This window comes from Canis lupus, chromosome 36 (assembly GCF_048164855.1).
Source record: "Canis lupus baileyi chromosome 36, mCanLup2.hap1, whole genome shotgun sequence".
NCBI classification, from domain to species: domain Eukaryota; kingdom Metazoa; phylum Chordata; class Mammalia; order Carnivora; family Canidae; genus Canis; species Canis lupus.
In genome coordinates, this window is record NC_132873.1 from 28,958,917 (window position 1) to 28,980,285 (window position 21,369).

The 21,369-nt window shown below is 41.4% G+C and overlaps 1 protein-coding gene across 5 annotated transcripts in view; it reads right to left on the bottom strand.

The window, feature by feature from the left end:
* Nucleotides 1-7,441: 7,441 nt before the first annotated feature.
* MYO1B (myosin IB) overlaps nt 7,442-21,369 on the bottom strand; it is a 175,616-nt gene continuing 161,688 nt past the window's right edge. For all 5 annotated transcript variants that reach the window (XM_072813242.1, XM_072813241.1, XM_072813244.1 and 2 more), the window contains 6 exons: nt 20,672-20,806; nt 18,710-18,816; nt 15,803-15,935; nt 15,308-15,460; nt 13,444-13,571; nt 7,442-8,721 (listed from right to left, as the gene is read on the bottom strand). In XM_072813242.1, coding sequence (XP_072669343.1) covers nt 8,598-8,721; nt 13,444-13,571; nt 15,308-15,460; nt 15,803-15,935; nt 18,710-18,816; nt 20,672-20,806 — 780 coding nt within the window. In that variant the 3' untranslated portion in view covers nt 7,442-8,597. The remainder of the gene's footprint in view (nt 8,722-13,443; nt 13,572-15,307; nt 15,461-15,802; nt 15,936-18,709; nt 18,817-20,671; nt 20,807-21,369) is intronic.

Consider the following 21,369-nt stretch of genomic DNA (forward strand, 5'->3'; position numbering starts at 1 on the left):
TTTTCATTTACTGTTACCAGATCCCATTTCTTTTTCGGATCCAAGTCTAAATTGTGCGAGGAAGTAAAGACAGCTGTTACCAAACAATCCAAGATCATCACAAAGACTAAATTCCAACTGTTGCCATTTTCTGGATCCCTACCTTAACTCATGCCAAGCCTGTCTGTGAAAGTACCCAGACGTAAGAACTTTCTGCCTTGTTCATATTCAAAACTACACGAAAGTGGAGGTGTTTGCCGACAGAAACAAATACCAAAATACCTAAGAATAGCTTCCTTTTCATTTTTGTTTACAGTCACTCAAACTCTACACAATAATGCTCAAAATACGTGTAAGTTCTTTCGCCACTTGTGCAAATGGTACGTTGGGAGCATTCAACTTGAAAAGCCCTTTTTGAACTTGACTCTCAAAAATGGTCAGGTGGGTCACCTGAATAGAAACTTCCTGATTTTCCCCCATCAGAAAGTATTTCTAGTACTTTGATTTGAATGAAACAGTGGAGTCAAATCCGATAGATACAGTCTCCTAGTCTGCGAGCTTCTAGTCTGAAAGCGGTTTCAAACTTTAGGAAATTAACTGTCAGCTCATTTTTAGGGGTGAGACCAGGCGAGTCAGACTTGATTACTCTGCTTAAATAGGACGCTGCACTGCCCCCTACTAGAAGTGAGGACTTCAGGAGAGCGTTTGTAGTGATGAGCCCCAGGCGTTGTATGGAAGTGCTGAGTCACTATTATTCACCTGGAACGAATTTTACATGGCATGTCAACCAAGTGGAATTTACATTCAAACTTAAAGAAAAAGAATGTACACCTGAGAAAGGCAAATCTTGAAAATGTAGCAGTCATATTCAATATCACAAATAAATAATGATGTATACATAGATTTAATAAATACTGATGTTGGAAATAGTTTCTTAAAAAAAAAAAAAAAAAGACACCCGAATGGCAGTATCACCATATACGTTATGTTACTGAATAAGAAAGGCAGGCTGGGCTCCCTCTGCCTGTGTCTCTGCCTCTCTCTCTCTCTCTCTGTGTGACTATCATAAATAAATAAAAATTAAAAAAAAAAGGCAGGCTGAATTTGTAGGTGAACTTCTTTCAGGTTTCTAGATGAAAAACATTTTTTTTCTACTATGCAATGCTGCACCAATCCTGTGGTGTCCCCTGTGTGTGGGAGCTTAGACTGATGCAAACTTATTTTCTATTTGACTTACAGACAAGACCCTAGCACCTTTCCAGGCAATTGGTTTTTACTGTTGCATAGAAGATGGAAGGTAAACTTGTTTCCCGTTGCCTACAATTTGCCCGTCATGGAAAGAAAAGATGCAGATGCCTTTCATGCTACTGAAAAACGCGGTACTAAATGCCTTTTCGGTGGTGTTCCTCTCTGTCCTTTAAAATTTCAACTTCAGGAAAGCTGAATTTGTAACGAGCATCTTAGAAAAGGCAAATTTAGCTCCTAACGGCACACAAGGGATTGGGTGATGGCAGGAAATTATTAGAAACGGTTTTTAATTTAAAGAAGTGTGAGACCACTACAAAAGGACTTCACTTCTGGTACCATCTGGTCTCATCTGTAAACTATTATCGCACGGGATCACCAGTTGTAAAAAACTGTGAAAATAGTGTAAAACCTTGTTAAGGAACTAGAAAAACCATCGGAGTTCTCTCACCACCAAAGGAACTGCATCTGAGGATCACAGTCCTACCTGAAAACAAAAGGAAATATTCACATGCATTCTGGTAAGATAGTAATTTTATGAAGATTTGAGGGAAGACTTAAAGTGGGGATAATTAGTAATGTGGATAGAAACTATTGCGTCAATGGAAAACCAAAATAGCACGTAAAATTGGAAGTTTACTTACTTCAGGGAAATATTTAATACTCTCCCCACATGATCCCATTAGGAATTCCCATGCCCAAAGCCCTGCGGCTCCAGAAAAGAGCTGACTCTATGTTCATATTTTCAGGACTCTGATGAACTATTGCTATTCCAAATACCTGAATGTGTATTTATCAGTTTTAATGCTTTACTCCCTGTTTTCACAAGAGTTTAGGACCTCTGAGTTGTGAATTTCGCTTTTAAATGACCATGCCAACGTGTTCCAGAGCTGTGAGAACACGGTTTACTACAGACACAAAGGGAATCTAATAGAATAGAGAATCTAGAAACAGTGCAATGGGGCAAGGATGGCCTTTTTGGTAAAAGGTGCCAGGTCCACTGGCTGTCCATGTGGGAAAGGAAAGAATCATGACTCCCTACTTTATACCATTCAAAAAAAAAAAAATCCAGTAGACTAAAGAGCTAAATATGAAAGGCAAAACAATAAAACTTCTGAAAGAAACCACGAATATCTTCATAACCTTGAGCAAACAAATATTTCTTCAACAGGAAGCAAAATGTATGAACCATAAAGCAAAGAACTGGTGAACCCAACTACACAAAACCATGATGGATATTCATCCAAAGGCACTGATAAGACAGTGAAAAGGTAACCAGAGACCGAGAAGATATGTGCCACACGCGTATCTGCTAAAGGTCTCATCTCCAAAATAGAACTACAAATCAAAATGAAAAAGACAATCCCAGTGGGGGGGAAAAAAAGGCAAACTACTCGAATAGGTACCTCACAAAAGATGATATGCAAATTATTAATACTGAAAAGGTATTGGAGCTCAGGAGTCATCAGGAAAATGCAAATTAAAGCTAAGATCCGGGCAGCCGGAGTGGCCCAGCGGTTTAGCGCCGCCTTCAGCCCAGGGCCTGATCCTGGAGACCCGGGATCATGTCCCACGTTGGGCTCCCTGCATGGAGCCTGCTTCTCCCTCTGCCTGGGTCTCTGCCTCTCTCTCTCTCATGAATAAATAAAATTTAAAAAAAATTTTTTTTAAATAAATAAAGCTAAGATCATCAGATGGACCAAAAGTAAAGACTGACAGTATCAGGTGGGGCAGGGATGGAGAGCAAGGGCAACCCCCACACTGCCGGTGGGGTTGTCAACTGTGACAGGACCTTTGGAAGTCAGTTGGATGGAATCTACTAAAGGTGGACGTAAGCGTCCCCTATGACCCCGCGGCTTTAGTCTATATCCAGTGGGTATGTGGGCAGATAGTTCCCAACAGGTACAAGTGTACAAGGATGTCTGCAGCAGCGCCATGCATCACAGGGAAATGCCCCGTCAACAGGAAATTGCAGCCTACCTACACCACGAAGCGTTCTACAGGCAGAACCAACTAGCTACAGGCAAAGCGAGTGACTTTCACAGTTACAATGCTGAATGCAAAAGGCCAGAAGGAAGAGCATATAGTGTATGATTCCCTCTATATGAAGCAAAAATAAATAACATTGCAAGAATAATACCCCAAAACAAAATAAGGACAAAACTAATATATGGTACTAGAAAACCAGAGAAAGCTGCTTTCGTGGGGACTTGTTTGGGGTGCTAGTTACATGGAAGTGTTTACCTTGTAAAAATTCTTTGATAGGTATGTTTCTGGTATGTGTACATGTATTTGTGTATGTCATTAAAAAAATATATGTTTTTAAAGAGAATATGCCAGGCCTGTTAATTAGTGAGAAAAAGGAAGAAAGAAAAGGAGCAAAGAGAAAATAGAGGTTGGGGTGAGTATAAAATAATGAACGATTTTGGGGGTCATCTTAAATGTTCTCAACAGAAGAAAAAAGATTACAGCTATACGAGGTGACGGATGTTATGGTGGCAATCCTTTCACCATGTACACGTATATCGAATCATCATGTTATCCATCTAAAGCTACTAGAATGTAGCAGGTCCAATATATTTCAAGACCTGACAAAAGAAAACTTAAGTGAAACAAGGTGGCTGGTTGATCGGTTTCTTTCACTCAGTGTTGCCAGGCCTTTGGGTGAATATGGAATTAAATTCTGTTCCCAGTTTCCTCCTTAAATGCTGAGAAGCGGACACTGTTTTCCTTGGTTACGTAGTTAGATTTTTGTTGAATTTTATGGAGCTGAGCAGTGGAGACCTGGCCACCATGGCAGCAAAAAAAAAAGTTAATGAGGAAGAGATTGTGGTTTATGCTGCTCTGTGATTAACTCCAGATTTTGAAAATGATCTTCAAACCAAAGAGAATGAGGCAAACAATTCCAAGATTTGCAGGAAACCAACTCAAAAACAATTAATTTTCTACTGAGTGGCTATTGGAATAGGAGCTGATGAAACCAGGAAGGAAGCACCAGCTTGTCAAGCGGTGGCTCCCCGAGGGGCAGCCAGCCCAGGGCCTGAGAACGGACAGACGGCTTGTCCCGGAGCCGTTACAGGGAGACCCGGGGAGCCCCCCAGTGCTGCCAGATGAACTCAACAGCGGGTCTCCAAACGACAACGGAAACTTACAGCTGTTTTTCCCACTGGGAGGAAAGAGGAGCAGAACCACTGTCCTTCGTTCTCTTCCTTTTCATCCCCTGCTTCTGAGTGGATGCAGTCGTCAGCGGGAAAACCGCACCCAGCTTGACCACACAAGGCTCTTACTACGATGCCTTCTCGTAAAAACTTAATAATGGTTTACATTAGGAATCCACAAAACCCTTCCCCAGCAGTATATGCCACTCTAAAGAGTGCTCGTTACTCGGATAGGTCAGTAAACCTAAACACCTTGCCTCTTCCGGGAGAAACAGCGAATAAAACAGACGTTGTCGTCTATCCTATCTAGGCTAAGGACTTTGAGCCATATTCTAATTACCGTAACTATACTTAATTACATGAATTTGAGAGTTCTCGCTCAGCATACTAATTGAGATGGCACAGTGAAGCCCTTTATCCTGCTAGATTCCAGCCAAATCCTGATGCTGAGGACGTGCCTATGGTTCTCAGAACTCTCGGGCCTGGCGCTTTGGGACCACAGACACACCCCGCAACCCCTGGGGTATGAGGAAAGGTTTTCAAACTCGAGCTGACGGCTTTACACGAGTCCTGCGTCCAGGTTATTATTCCAAGATTGGGGAATCCCCAGCGGGAACCAGGCTATTCTAGAGTAGCTTTCCCACCTTCCCTTCTTGCCCCGCGGGAGCTGGAAGTCAGAGTCAAGGGTAGAGTGTCAGTCGTGCTGCAAACGTGGCATGATCACGGTCTGATTTTTGGTGCTCATTACCTGGTCACCTTTTTCAAGCACAACATCTCTTCGCCTAGACCTACAAGTCACTCTAGGGATTGGGCAGCGGCGTGGTGACCGAGCCAGAGAAGGCAGGGGATCTGCAGGGGCACCGATATTTTGATTCTCCATTGCAGGACAGTGGCAGAGATTCAAAGATGAAGAGGTATTGGCTGCTCGCCCATCCCATTGGGCAATGCCACGGTGACGTCCAGTCAGGCACCGGGTGGGCAGCAGTGGCAGTCTGGCCCGCGACGCACTGTGCAGCTACAGAGACGCTCCAGGCCAGTTCTGAGACCCGAGGGCGTGCATCAGAATCCCTCCCAGAGGACCCGTTAAGGCAGATGGCTGTGTAGCCACAGAGAAGCTCTGGTATTTTCCTTGCTGGTTCTCAAACTGTAATATGCTTCATTACCTGGTGATTTTAAGTGCCTGTTTTCAAACTCTGTCCTGGAGATTCCGATTCAGTGGGGAAGGGGTAGGGCCCAGGAATCTGCGCAGTTGTTTGGTTGTGTTTTAAAAACAAGCTTTCCTTGTGATTTTGGCCCAACTCTAAGCTCATGATTGAAAACCAGAGCTTAAATATTCTGAGCTGAAAATCTCAAAATAATTGCTCTCAGCAAGGACATTTACCTTAATCACTAGCATTGGCTCCGTATGGAAAAAAAAGGAGGCAGGGAGGGGGTGGTGGGTGGAGTAACTGGATAATGGACATTAAGGAGGGCACATGATGTAATGAGCACTGGGTGTTATATAAGACTGATGACTCACTGAACTCTACTTCTGAAACTAATAATATATTATATGTTAACAGAATTTATTTTTAAAAATATTTTATTTATTTGTTCATGAGAGACACACAGAGAGAGGCAAAGATGTAGGCAGAGGGAGAAGCAGGCTCCATGCAGGGAGCCCAATGTGGGACTCAATCCCAGGACCCTGGGATCACGACCTGAGCCAAAGGCAGACGCTCAACTGCTGAGCCAACCAAGTGCCCTTGTTAATTGAATTTAAATAAAAATATTCAAAAAATAAAAAAAAATAAAAAATAAATAAATAAATAAAAATATTCTTTAAAAAGAGGTGGGGGGGGTAAGGAGGCATCACTACATGTATCAAAAACATTTAAGAGCTCTCACTTCCAATCTGTACTGTTCAAGGACTCTCTCTCCAGTTGGCGAACTTGGTTTAGGATACTCCGAGGAGACACATTTCATCTTGGTGCCTAAGGAAGCTTTCTTGCTACGATTTGGAAAAACTTTTTCAAGTCAAGTCACAACCCACTTGGAATTTCATGACCAAAAATTATTTCGAGTATTTCAATGACAACACTAGAAGTGATGGATTATATTCAAAAACACTGTCATTTAAAACTACTTTGTAGAGATATTTTTAAATCCTTACAGAACTCCTACCACAAAGTTTGAGATTAAATGGCTTCTCTAATGAAATTAAACTCTGGGAAATGTATTGCTGCTGATGGCTGTTGTTGCTAATCATCATAATGAACATCGGCAAATGGGAAAATTTAACAAGTCGATCTGTGATGTATTGGTCCTTTCTGTCCTGGACTTAACTTTGCATTAAGGAAACAACCCAATGATGAGCAGGAGGGAACTGGATTAATGCATCCAGGTAAGAGAAGACTGTGCCACAGTAAAAAAAAAAAAAAAAAAAAAAAAAAGAGCATAGAGCAAAAAAGACAAAGAACAGAGTCTATAGAGTATTAGCTTTTGTCTACTACAGCAGGAGATAAGAATCTATATTTTTATTTTGTTTTGGAAGCATAGGCATAAAGCAGCACAGAAACGAAAACAGTGGTTAATTTGGGGGGCACAGGAACTGAGCAGGTGGGGGAGTGATGGGATGGAGAATTTGCACTGTATTTCTGTTTATAGTTGCACATTGAACAGCGTGAATGTATTACATACTTAAAAAAATATTTTTTTAAAAACACCTCTCAGTTCCAAATTTCTACTCACCTATTTCAGGAACTACCAATCTACCATTCTAGCTGCATGTTGCAGAAAACTGAGAGAAAGTAAGGCTACCCTCTACCTGCACCAGTAAACACAAAGGCTTCTGAGAATTTCTTTTTGGGAGCAATTTTTTTTAAGTACAAAAATAAGAAGGAAGTCCCCCCCAAAATACTTTCAGTGAATGGTTCTGATTTATAAAAAGTCAGTGAAATTCAGTGACACAAAAAATACACAACGTTTGAACGACAAAGCCTTTCGGTGCGATAGAGGACATTGACACACGCCATGAGAAAACAGCCTGAAATACAAAAATACAGCTGTGATCCAGGAAATGGCACCAAATTAGAGCGGTTTTATTATTTAACATACCAATGTATATACATTATCCTCCCGAATAAGAAACAGTTTGATTCCAAAGTTTAAAATGTTGTTTCCAAAATGAATCCTTATTGTAAGTTTGAAAAAACAAAAAAGTCCTGCAAATTAACATGAACAATTTTGATCCTTCACTACAATATGCACCCTGTACCAATCACTTCTTTCATACAAAATGTGTATTATAAATAAAACTTTCAAAAAAGATCTTGGATGATTATTGCACGTCGTACAGAATGCTTGCCGCTCTCTGAAAGGCTTTCAGCCCTTGACTGCTTTCACTGTTTAAAATATTGGCCTATGTAGGATCATAGATGAGGTTTACCAGAAACAGGAAAATATAATCTTACCGGACTACTTCTGTCACTTTTTCTACAATAAGAATGACTTGTTTTCTACTGTTAAAAGCAACGACAAGATCCAGACAAATTGAAAGTCCTGTTCAAATGTCAGTTTTCTCTTTTCAAGTAGAAACCACTCGAAGAGGCATTTTGCTGGGTCATATATTTCTACTCTCTAGGACCAGCCCTTATTTAAGTGTATTTGTCAAAGGTCACACCGCAGGATTTGGAATAACGCTGGCCATCAGCAACATTTACTGTCTGGGTTTCAAGGTCTTCAACCTCTCTTCGCACTAGTAAAGGCCGCGCAAGTCAGCCAGGATGCCACGGCCTGGAAAGCGAGAGCCTTCCTAACCAGCTTCGTGTCATCCAGCACAGCGCCTGGCAAAGAGCAGGCCCTCAACAAATACCTGATGAACGGATGCACTAACCCTTGGGACCATTTCCTCTACTTAGAAATAATAACGATTTATGAGTAATACGTTGATCTTGGGTACACCGAACTAACATGATGGCTAAACAAAGAGCACACAGGACATGGCACAGACACCGTTAGCTTCTATAATCCTGTCCCAGGACAGCTTGTATATTTTAAGGGTTAAAACTATTCCAATAATAAAAATTGATTAGTCAAATATTTTTATTTTGCCAAGGGTCTCTAACAGTATTGGCCTTTGGCAATCCCCAAACATACAATGAACCCCAAACAAAACAAAACAAAATTGCACTATTACAAGGAAATGAGTCCGTGAAAGCAGAGAGGAGGAGCCAGTTAAGGAACAGCCACTTCAAGGAGACGGTTGTTTTTTCGTTTGCACGTTGGGACACTCCCATTTTTCTGGTTGCCCTGAATAAACTTCACACATACTTTATCCTGTCTGAACTGCACCAGGAACCTACAGGAAAAGAAGAGGACAAATTATAAGAAAAGTGCACATGGGGCAGTGGATGATGACGCTAGCATGAACTTTTGTTCCCTGGTGGATATTGACCTTGACGAGTATTCCCACTTCCCATGAGCACTTCCTTCAGTCACCACTTGGCCCCAAGGAAACCGAAGTTCATTAACTCACCATGTTCCGGTAAGAAGGGCTAAAAAGAACTATTTCCACGTTTCACATGGGAAGACCAACACGCTATTCTCCTATTTCTCTCCATTTTTGCATAGAGAACATATAAGTGGGGTGGGGGTGGGGGGGCGTGTCCTATGAAATTATCAACAATTTGAGAAAATGAACTGAAAAATGTCAGGAAAGGGGTCTAGAGACCCTCCAGACTGTGATTTCCAAACACTGGCTCCTCACCTATTTCCTGAACAATTCTTATCATGTCCACATGCTATGCTAATTGTTGTTTCTACCGTAAATAAATAAATATACTCAAAATATGGAAGAATAATAAAATCACCAGCTTGATCTGCCCCTTAGGTTTTTAAATATCCATTAAATAGATATTAAAAAATATCTATGTAAAGCTATAAAATTTATGAGCTCTATCAGTGTACACCCAAAGCCACCTCTTACCCTACCAGAAATACATGTGCTACATCACGGAAACCATATTCTAGTCCAAATCTTTCCTTTCACAGACCATCAGGGATCAAGTGTCTGTCCACAAGATTATTCATCACACGTTCCTTCCACAAACATACCGCCTTCCTCCTGGGTGACGGCCGTGAGCGACACCTTACGTTTGCAGTGAGGTCCCCACCCGCAAGGCTGGCATCCCTGCAGAGGCAGGAGAGTGGCACGGCTGGTCCAGAACCCAGGCCGTCCTACCTCAAAGCTAGCGTTCTTCTCTCCACCATAAGAGTCAGTACAGTGGCATCATGTTTCCGGTATGCCTCTCAGGGCACGGTTTTCTGAGTTGCTGGCATGTAGCTGAGTCACCCCAACAACGATGTGATAGATCACATGCTCCCTGGATCCACCACAACAGCAAACATCAGAACAGCTCTGTTGTGTACACATTAGTCTCTGTGTCATGCTTCGCAAACATTATCTACTGGAGTGAAATGTGACACGGAAGCTCCTGATTTATCAGCTGGTTTAATGGGATAGGACTTCCGAGCTTCTAAATGGGCTGTTTCTTCACAACTGCAGTCACTGAATAACAGGGTTATAATTCCAAAATCGCATCATAGATAATACACACCAGTATCTAGGTGCCTCAAAGAAAGAAAGCACCTTTTGAATCTAATGCCAATACACACATTTAAGAAATGGAATCTTTTGACATCTGACTACTTTTAGTTTAATAAAGCAGAGGGGGTTCTCTTCCTGTAACTTTAGCATTGGCTGTCTTCACGTTCACGATTCATGAGGCAATTCACTCCGGAAACAACAATAATAGTGAAGGTGTACTGGGTATTTATCATGCACCAAGCGCTGTTCCTAGTCGGCTACTTATATTAATGCAACTTTAAAATAATCTTATGAGGCAAGTAATATTATTTATGTCTATTTCACAGAATAGAAAACTGAAGCATGGCCCACAGTATGGACATGTACTCAGAGATTCATTCTCCAGCAAACAACAGTGTTGAATGCATTAGAACTTCACAGCAGAAAGAATTTAGATGATTTGTTCTGATTTAAAATATTCACAAAAAGAACTGTGTAAGTTAAAATGATATATATCTATGTCTCTCTGTGTGTAAGTGTGCATACATGTACATATAAATGCACACACTTAAAATCTTTAATAGAACAAATTCACTTTGGTATTTTTCAACACATTCTGGACTTCGTTTTTAGGAATTTTTTTTAGAAATATTATACATTTCGTTGAAGGTCATCCTTAAAATGCAATCTATTTATGGACTGAAAAGTTTGAGAGTTTAAGGACTAGGAATTACAACTTAGGTTAAAACGGCTCTAAGGAGTAAATAGGACTTTGACTCTCCTCCTGGAAACTGACATCCAGTTTTTCCATCATGACCACAGAGACTGGGTTTGTTAAAATAATTACTTCTCTTCTGAAAAGGTCACACTTGTGAGGAAGGCGTAGGTCGCTGAACTGCACGCTGTTTATATGCTAATCTGTAGACTTGGCAGTGAAATGGATTAAAGCCACTTCGGGCTGAAAAACATACATCATGGGCACTCCCCGCCCATGACTTTGTAAAATTCTGTTTAAATTTAAAATGGTCTCCAAGGAGGTGTATAATCCCTGCTTACGAGCTCTAAGGGTCATGAAACTAAGGCTACCTCAGCCCCTGCTCGGCCACAGCTCCCCACCTGGGTAGGCAGGTGCCCACAAGTGCCAGGCGGGGTTTCGTCTGTTATTTTGTTTCTATGAAACCAACCGACAATTAGGAATTGGAGAAAGAAAGGTGCTATGGATTGGTTTACAATGCTACCAAATGTCTTGTTTTCTTCGCACAGCCACCCTGCAAACTGGCACTCACACAAGGGTGTGTACTGAAAGCTGACACATCCAGAACATCGTACCCCTCTCTGCGACAAGGCCAGTCTCTGCCCCCACAAACAAACGATCCCATGATCATGTGCCCCACACAAAAACTGTGAGAACCACCAAAGGGGTTCTGTGGTTGCTTATGTAGGAGCAACGCGGCTCGCGCTATCCCGCCCAGCCTCTCGGGAGAGGCATGATGTGCAACAAGACGGCATATCTGGGAAGAGCGGTAGTAAAGAAAGATTGTGCATTTTCACCAGCGAATACTTTCTTTACAGCGGGGGCGGTGTTCCTACAATACGAGATTGGGAAATGCTTGAAAGCAGCAATCATTTGTGGCCTGGATGTTGATGTGACTTTCTCTGTAAAGACAGCCTCATTAATGTAGGGAGCCAACCCTGAGGCTGCTTCAACCACACACCAAGGAGCTCCTGCTTCTGGGACACACAGGATCTTCCCAGGATTGGTGGGAATTACCAGTTTGCACCAGAACAGAAGCCCTGCATCCCAAGCTATGAAACATTTCAGCTAAAGGGAGTTTAAAGTTCTAATGGGCCCTCAGGAGTTAAAATCTTGACTGCAGCCTGACTAGTCATTATATTTCTTCTCTAATACTCTTTGTTTACTGAAAAAAGGACCCAACGACAAGAAAAGTTAGTCCAAACCTCAAGTTCCAACACAGAGGATACATAAAGGTCAACTTCCCACTAGTCTAAACACCATTCTTAGAGTACAATGTGCATAGACGATGAACCTAAGGTTTTGTAAATCCTAAAACATCAAGGAGTTAGTGTGGCTTACAGAGGGATAAAGATGGGTATGAGTTTATTTTAGAAAGACTTTTAGAAAGAAGTGAAATAGAATAGGCTGGCAAAATCTTAATGAGAAAATAAAATCATTTCTTGAGCAATCTGGTGATGTCAATTCTTACTATACATGCAAAGAAGTACGTAAGCAGGTAGTAAATGATCTGTTGAAAGGTAAAGTAGCCAATCAAGTATCAATCAGCATAGTAACTCAAATTCATTCAAATGATCTCATATTGATAGATTTAGTAAGGGGGGGATGCTCCCTCCAACCTGCATGTAAATGATCAGTCTCTATAATTAGAGCCCTACTGTGAAGCAAAGAAAAAAGGGAAATTTCAGATTTAAATACAGCAGTCTTAGCACACTAGTCAACCCTTGTCACTATGGAAAGCTTATTCTGTAACTCTAGTTGTCTATATGTGAAAAAAAAGGCATCGCAAATGCAACACATCCACAACAGCACTCTTGATTTCACCCCACCCTGGCCACCCCCAAACCCTTCCTTCTTCAATCTATCTATTGCAGTAAATGCTACCACCTTTTGGGCTCAGGCCCCAAACCTTGCATCCAACCTGATAATAAGTCCTTTTGTTTTCCTCCAAATTAATTTGGAATCTGACTTTCTCACTACTTCCCACTCACACCCTAGCCTAAGTCATCCTAGACAACTCAGAGAAGCTGCTCACTTTTTTCTCCTATATTCTATTTTCTATTTTCTCTCCTATTTTCTCACTATTGCCTCCCAAGAGCTGTTTTCCATATTGCAGCCAAAGCAATCTTAGAAAATCACAAATGGGATCATGCCATCCCCCCTGGCTTAAAACCTGTAATGGCATTCCATCATCTACAGTAAAATCCCAGCTCCTAACCTCAGCTGCCAAGCTCTGGCCGGGTCTCTGCCTGTCTCTCCAGAATCTTTCTACCATTCCACTCTACCACTTTCTCTCCAGTGTCAGGGCCGCCTTTGCACCTGCTGCCCCCTGCCCTGGACGGTACCTCCTGAGATTCTTGCCTGGCTGGCTCCCTTGACTCCAGTCTCGACTCAAATGTCACCGCATCAAAGGGGCCTCCCTGACCTCCCTGTCAAAAACAGCACCCTCTGGCCCTTACCCTGCTTTGTTTCCCTCCACAAGCACTTGTCACTAACCACAGTACTATCACCTATTTCTTATTTATGCATATTTGTCTCTGCTACCAGGATGTCAGGAACATGAAGCCAAGGACCTGACCAGCACTCTTCACTGCCCATCCACCATCTAGAACAAATACCAGACACACACTCGCTCCCTAAAGGTAGTGATCGCATAAATGGATGAGATCGGAGTCTCATCCATTTGATCAAAGCAATAAAGCTAAAGGTGAAATGGCACATTCAAACGATGATGCACATACTCGTCCGAAATTTCGATATTGAGCTTCTGTTTGGTTTGGCTGAGAGTCGTCCGATACAGCTTGGTGGCCATTTCAATCAGGTGATCACTGCTGAAGAGAAAGTCTCCTTTACTAGCTGCTTCGGAGCCCTACAAGGACAAAGCAAGAGTCAGACTATCATAAAAGGCAGCTTAGGAGATAAATGTTTACAGGTTTGGCCGAACACATATTTACAGCCTCTTTAAAACATCAGCTACTGGAGTCCACTCTTCCAAATACACAGTAACAACAAAAGCGGTATTTCTTCCAACTTGCTCAGAGCACTTTTAGTAAGGTTACCTAACCTCATGCTGCCCCAAAAGTTGGTGGATGGGCCAGAGGCACCTCAGCACCACCTGGGAGCTTGTTAGAAAAGCAGAACCTCGGGTCTGCCGCAGGCCTGCTGACGAGGAACCGCAGAAGGATCCCTGAGTGATTTGTTTGCGCATTCAGGCTTGAGAAGCACTGACCTAACCTATAGCTCATTCTGAAAGCGCTATTTAAAAACATTCCTCAGTGATTCAGTTAAAAAAAAAAAAAAAAAAAAAAAAAAAAAAACCAAGAACAACAACACTTCCAACAAACATCCTAGGGCAGTGGCTCTTCCCCTAAGCTACACAAGGGAGCTTGCGAAAAGTAGGATGTTGTGCCTCATTCCAAGAAACTCCGATTTGGTGGGACTGGGGCATGGCCAGGCATCAGCATTATTATTATAAAGTGTAATCAAGGCTCAGAATCACTGTTGTAGAACTGGATGTGCTCTCTTGGAGTTAAGATCCACAGTAGGGAAAACAGGCTGAACCAAGCTTATGGGATTTTCCTAACTGTAGACGCAGCAAGATAGATGCACCATCACCTAGATCCACGTCCCTAAAGATGATTAATACTTGCTCACATCTGCTTATTCAGTGACTATTTATTATACGATCAGAACTATACATATAACTATACATATGCATCTCATTTAATCCTTTTAACAACACTATGAAGTAGTACTACCATTTGAAGGAGGAGAAAAATTCAGTAGGCACATTGAAGTTCCATGATTTGGCAAAGGTCACAGTTAAATTAGTAAGACCAACTCCACAGCCTACATTCTTAGCTAGTCCATTTAAATCAGGAGGTCCTAGTTAAGCTAAAAAAAAGAAAGCACAGAATGTTGCACAGAATGTTAAAAGGTCTGCAGGTCAAAATGGTTAGGCAGTTGTTTTACTGTGGTTGCATTCTTTAACTAAAAATTCACAAGTTAGGGTAGCCCGGGTGGCTCAGCGGTTTAGTGCCGCCTTTGGCCCAGGGCATGATCCTGGGGTCCTGGGATTGAGTCCTGCATTGGGCTCCCTGCGGGGAGCCTGCTTCTCCCTCTGCCTGTGTCTCTGCTGCTCTGTCTTTCTCTGTCTCATGAATGAATAAATAAAATCTTTAAAAAAATAAAAAAATTAAAAAAAATTCACAAGTTAAAGATGAACAAGGGGGCATTTACTAAGTTGGTAGAGAGAATAAACAACAGGGGGAAGCATAAAACACCCTGATATTTCCACGAAATTATACTCAAAATCATGCACAACGCAGTGAGCACAAACCAAAACTGCTCAGTGAAACTGGAACTCAACGACAAGGTAATAAATGTGATTAAGTAATTTCAGTTAATCAATTTCAATTATCGAAAAACCAAGCCTGAGATTTTACATGGGAGTGAATATAGCCAAAATTTGCAAATCGGTAAGAAGTTTATGTATTGTAAGCTTTAAGTAGGAACATTACTCAGATGTGGAAAATTAGAATTCACTGGCTCAGAGATTGGGCAAATGCAGAAATCTTTCAGTCAAATCAATAGTTGAAACTTTACCTCTTTGAGGTGGACGGCAAAGAAGCCATCGTTTTGTGAGCTCATGGACACTTTGGTCACATCCACCAAAGGAACCTCTGACTTGATCTGCCCCGACTTTTGATCAGCAAGGAGGAGATTGTTATTTGTTAAGAGGAAAATCCGGGATGTGCTCTAAAACAAAACGAAAAAAATAAGGATGTAAAACCAATGATCAAAAATACCCCAAGTGGTCCATGAGCTTCAAACATTCATTTGTAGAAATGCCCATTTTATTCTGTATCTTTCAGCACGCAGACTTACATAACCTGAAACACCCTAAAAACATAGACAATATATCTTAAGTCATGAAAGTTTCAGAGAACAAGCAATATTTCACCTAAGCTTAAAGGTTAAGGGGAAACAGCTTCCTGTACAGGAACTCTACAGAGAATATAAAATGCAAATCTGAATAATCAGAAAACTGAAGATGACTGTCCCAACACTCCTTACAGGTCTTCAGGGTTCATGTGTTACCTTCCCATTGGCACGGTTAATTTTGTTCACAACTTCAGCAATGATAATCTTTTCTTCAATGGCATCCTTGAGTTTCTTATACTTGGGATTCTTGTTGATTTCCAGGTAGGCTCCTTGGAATGGTTGCCCAACGCTACGGGGAAGAAACATTCCTTCACATTAGAAACAGTTCCCAATGGAGGCATCACTGAATAAAGGTAAAAGACGTCAGCTGAATCTGAAGAGTGTCCCTTCGTCAGAGTTAATTTTATACATCCTATACATGTCCTAAATAAAAGAGGAAATGAAACCTTAAGCCTATTTCAGCATTTTGCTGAAATAAGCCTATTTATTTTTTATAATATATAATTATATAAAATATAATTAAGCCTATTTCACCTTAAGCATTTTGTAGGTAGGAGTTTGGTAAAGATCTTATCGTATGGAACAATCATGATAGAAACCAGTCACAAGAAAGAGAGCCGAGCCCCAAGGACATGGTCTCGTGTGAAGGGAAAGGCAATTCCTTCTAATTGGCTAACAGAAAGTTAACAGCTGCCTACAAAGGACTTCCAGTGCCTTTCAACACTATGTGGCGATGGAGAAAAGAGCACAGATCATTACCATCACCTGCTTCAAAGAGAAACTTCATTTTCTTGCAGAGAATAAGAAAATCAAGAGGCCGTCTGGGGGAGAACAGGGCCAGAACAACCACTTTAGAAGAGAACTACAGAGCACTTAATATAACCATGGATCTCTGGCTCTAAATAGGCGATATGTGAAAGGGGAACCAGGCCTCTCCTCCTAGGACATGGCCCTAAATGGACAAGGTAAACATTCAGAACTGGAGCAGTTTTCTTTCAAACAAACTACATCTGACAAGTAGCACAATCGTGCACTAAGATGTCAATTTCCCTAAGGGTCTGTAGGGTGACACTTTCAGGGCAGCTTCTTCCAAGACACCATTTAAAAAAAAAAAAAACCCAAAAAACAAACCCCAAGGCCAAAACAAAACAAAACAAAAATCCCACCAACAAAACAAAACAAAAATAACAACCCAGCCAACCAACCAACCAACCAAACTGGCTTTATTCTGAGCTATAAAGTTCTGGCAATTTGCAACACAATTTTAAACGCTTGTGCCATGGGTGGAGGATCGGGGAAGAAAAATCCACGTAGGTGGTCAGTGTTTCACAGCTCTCAGCATATAAAAGGCTGACACCCATGAGGGCTGCTGCTTCACACAGTGGTGGGAGGGTAAACCATCCCACCCCGCTGACTGCGGCAGGCTGAACAGAGCACCATGCCTGAAAAAGGATAAAACTACCCAAAAAGGACTTGGCTTGATGTTAGTATTTTTTTCCTGTTGCTCACATTCAAGTGTGTTTTTAATAATAAAAAGTGTTAAGAGCCTTTGAATTTGTTTCTTCACAAATGTATTTTTCTCTTTCTAGCTTCTCAAGAGTCATCCACGGGGATTGTTTTTTTTTTTTTATTTTTATTTATTTATGATAGAAAGAGAGACAGAGAGAGAGAGAGAGAGAGAGAGAGAGAGGCAGAGACAGGCAGAGGGAGAAGCAGGCTCCATGCACCGGGAGCCCGACGTGGGACTCGATCCCGGGTCTCCAGGACGGCGCCCTGGGCCAAAGGCAGGCGCTAAACTGCTGCGCCACCCAGGGATCCCCAACGGGGAATGTTAATTAAGATGATTACGGTTTAAAAATCTATAAAGAAAAAGTTAAATAGATTAGTTGCTGGCGAGAGCACACAGGCAATTTTCACATCTGAATGTGCTTCATATAGTAGGCCCTTCGGACAACTTTGGATTCGGATGCTATGCTCGACTTACAGGGAGTAGATGCGGTCACAAGCCGCCAAATCGGCTGACCCAGCAAGTTGTGTCATTGAAAATAGTTAAATCAAATGACCCTGGCAGCAATGTTTATTTTGACTTTTAAAAGGAAGAGCTCTAAAAAATAAATAAATAAACAAACAAATAAATAATTAAAAGGAAGAGCTCTGAAATCTGTGTAAAGACACAGAATATAAACACAGCATCTGTAATACATGTGAATATACTCAGCACGTAATGCTTTTTTATTTCTAGGCCATTCTTTGGGAGAAACTAAAAGTTGTGATAGATTTGGCTTGAAATTGTACGATCTAACTCTTGTGGAAACACTGGATGAATAAGGGACAGGAATTCTGGGGAGAAATGATAAACTCGGGAGAGAAAAGAGTATTCAGGTAAGCAGTCTGTACCGACGACTTCGCTTGGCCAACTTACAACTGGTGCTCCTTCTTTTACGGAGTACTTGGTGTCGACGATAAAGGACCTGACCTGACCGCACAGCCATGACATCATGCTCCCCCTGAGTTAGCAGACCAGGAAGGCTAGCACAGACCAGGGCTTCAGCAAGGCTCAAAAAGTGATGTGCTGGTTCACTCTTCATTATCATGCAAATGAGTCCGACCCCACTTGTTCCAAGAAGACTGGAATAGTGATTGCAGCGTATTGGCAACAGAAATTGGGCTGGTGTCTGAAAACTGTGGAAAGCTAACAGGAACTTACGACGTGAATTAATTAATTAATTAATTTATTTATTTATTTCAATGTGAATTTATCTTAATAGCCTATACAATTTGTATTTTTAAACGACAGCTTCTGAATTGTGTAGGGAAGCATTCGGGCTAATGCCAATGAAGAAAAACCGACAAATGTAATCTCATTTCATTGAAGTATGCTATGGAAGCCACTGCTCCAAGGTGTTCATGTGTATGCATATCTAGCTGATTGTAGAAATCATTCATAAAATCAAAAAACCTCTCGTGTATCACCAAGATCAAACTCCACTAGAAACGACCTACAAATATATGTGAGGAACTTTTAAAACACCGACTTTTATGGGTCAAACAAAGCCGTAATACCTAGATGGGTATAAAGCCTTCTTGTCTTTGAAGAGTTCACTGGCTTCTAGTTTTTCTTCGTAAATAAGTTTCTGCTGGTCTGTGAACTGGTCTCTGTATTTTTTACACTGTGAGGAATGAAAAGGGGAAAAGAAAGGTGTCACTTAAACAAATAAATCATTACTCATTCTAAAATATGCTAAATCGATCGAACAGCACCAAGAATAAGAGTAAATGTGTATAAAATACCCATTTAAAAAAAATCAAGAGCATTTTTCCTTTCTTTGGTTCTCGAAGGCTGGTCTTGGAAAATGTCATACAAACTACTGTTTGTATCGTGGAACATGGGATGCTTCTTCAAAAGACACAGGGCCTTGTTGGCATGGGCCCTGCAGGGAGTATCAATCCTCCCACCATGACGTCGGTCCTTGGCATCCTCCAGTCCTTAGGCCATCACACTCACAGTATGAACCACACCATCCATCACGACTCCCTGCACACCGTCACACACACATACAGACAACAGACCCAAAAGCTTCACAAGACAATACTTTCAGCATGTCCTGCACCCATGTATTTTCCATTCCACCATATTTCATTCTACAACCCTGGTCAGTAATCCACTAAATTGATTTAATGACTCAGAAATATGCTACAACCATTGGCTTGAAAAATACTTCTCTGAATCCCCCATTACCATCTTACAATGTGGAACCGGGACCTGAGAAATCTCCCCTTCATCTGGATTCTGAGATGGCACTGCAAGGGCCAGGTTTTTTAGATGAACTCTAAGAGATTTGGTTTCAAATGTCGTTGAGCACCGCTGACATAATCGTACGAAGGAATGGCAGCAGCACTGCCCATCCTTGCATGAAGAAACACACCCTTCTTGTTCCGTACCCCTGATGCAAGGGAGGTATGGGCAAGACTCAGGGGCTGGGAGCCAGGGGGAGTGGAGGCGGAGCAGAACCCTGGCATTAGAGGCTTCCCATCGTCGCTCCTGAGACAGTTCCACTGACAGACTAGAGAGCGGATGAGCACTTGACGCTGGTGAAACTCACCAAAATGACTAAGTTAAGGAACAGAAGTGAGAATCCAGTTCCACATGTTGTGCTGGTACCAATAATACACTAATCAGTGATAATGACGCCCCACATACGTGATTCTGATAAGGGACAAGCCCACGGTGCCCAGCAGGAAAGAGTTTCCTGGAAGACGTGTCCATCAATCATTCACTCACTAAATACAAGCCCTTCAATCAATGATTATATCTGATACTTGTATGTATTCAGGATTCGGTATATCAATTGACTGAATTATTAAAATAAAGTCAACATCTATGTAAGTGCCCTGTGTACTCACCTGGGCAACATCTAAATAAAACATTACATTCTCATAAAATCAAGGAAGCTAAAATATAAGGCACTATCAAATAGATTTCCAGCTTCCCTTTAATTCAGGTAGAGGGAAACTTTAATCTCTTTAATGTCTTAATGAGGCACTCAAAAGGTTTCTCTTCCAGTCCATGAAAATGTGTGTGTTCTCACGTATGTATGTATTCAAGAAATCTCAGAAGGTAAAAAATAAAATAAATCTCAGAAGGAAAACTCTTTCAACCTGTAGGATTTAACTACATCATGTAAAGATGTTCAAATTTTATTATTTCTATTTCTGCAACATTCCTTCAGAAAAGATGAAAAAAAAAAAGAGACAAATCAAAACGGAATGAAGTCACACACCCTCCCTTCCAGCCAAGGCTGAGAGGAGACAACCATGGGAACACCTGGCTGCCCTGGGAATTTTCACAGAAAGCCAAGTACACACATGATTAAAAAATCCTTAGATTTTTGAGAGTCCTCAGGTACATCTCCTCGAGGCTAGAGGAAGAATGTGGCTAAACATCCGCTTTGACATACTTGTCAAATGCTCAAAATATATGATAAGGAGGCTCTGGGGAAAAACCTAACAGGGCATTTTTTTTACCCTCCACAAGTGGAAAATCCTTTTTAGCTCCTTGTGAGTAGAATCCAAGAATAGGTAAGGTCTCGATGGCCAGTTCATGTCTATTGGAGATAAGGAAGGCATCTTATTTTTCATATCCAAGAAGTACTTTTGCACCTGTGTTGGGTTTGACAAAAAAAAAAAAAAAAAAAGAAAAATGCTAGATGAATAAAATACACCAGAAAAGACAGTCTTACATGAACTGAGATCAAACAGACCAGCCTTTAGTGGAACGCAGCAAGTTTTAGTCTACAAAATGTTGTAAGTCCTCTGGAAAAATCTCTTTTTTTATTCCGTGTATTGATTGGTAAAATCAAAGCTCCACTAAATGGTTAAGAGGAAAGAAGAATGCTGACACCAATATTAATTTTAACATTAACATGAATACTTAACACCAGCTAACACTAGAAAGCTTCATTAAGAGAAGAGAGATGGCCATCAGCCACATGTGGCGACTGATACTTAAATCTCAAGTAAAAAATTTAAAATCCAGGGGATCCCAGGGTGGCTCAGTGGTTGAGCACCTGCCTTCGGCCCAGGGCGTGATCCTGGAGTCCCGGGATCGAGTCCTGCGTCAGACTCCCTGCATGGAGCCTGCTTCTCCCTCTGCCTGTGTCTCTGCCTCTCTCTGTCTCTGTATCTTTCATGAATAAATAAATAAAATCTTAAAAAAAAAAACC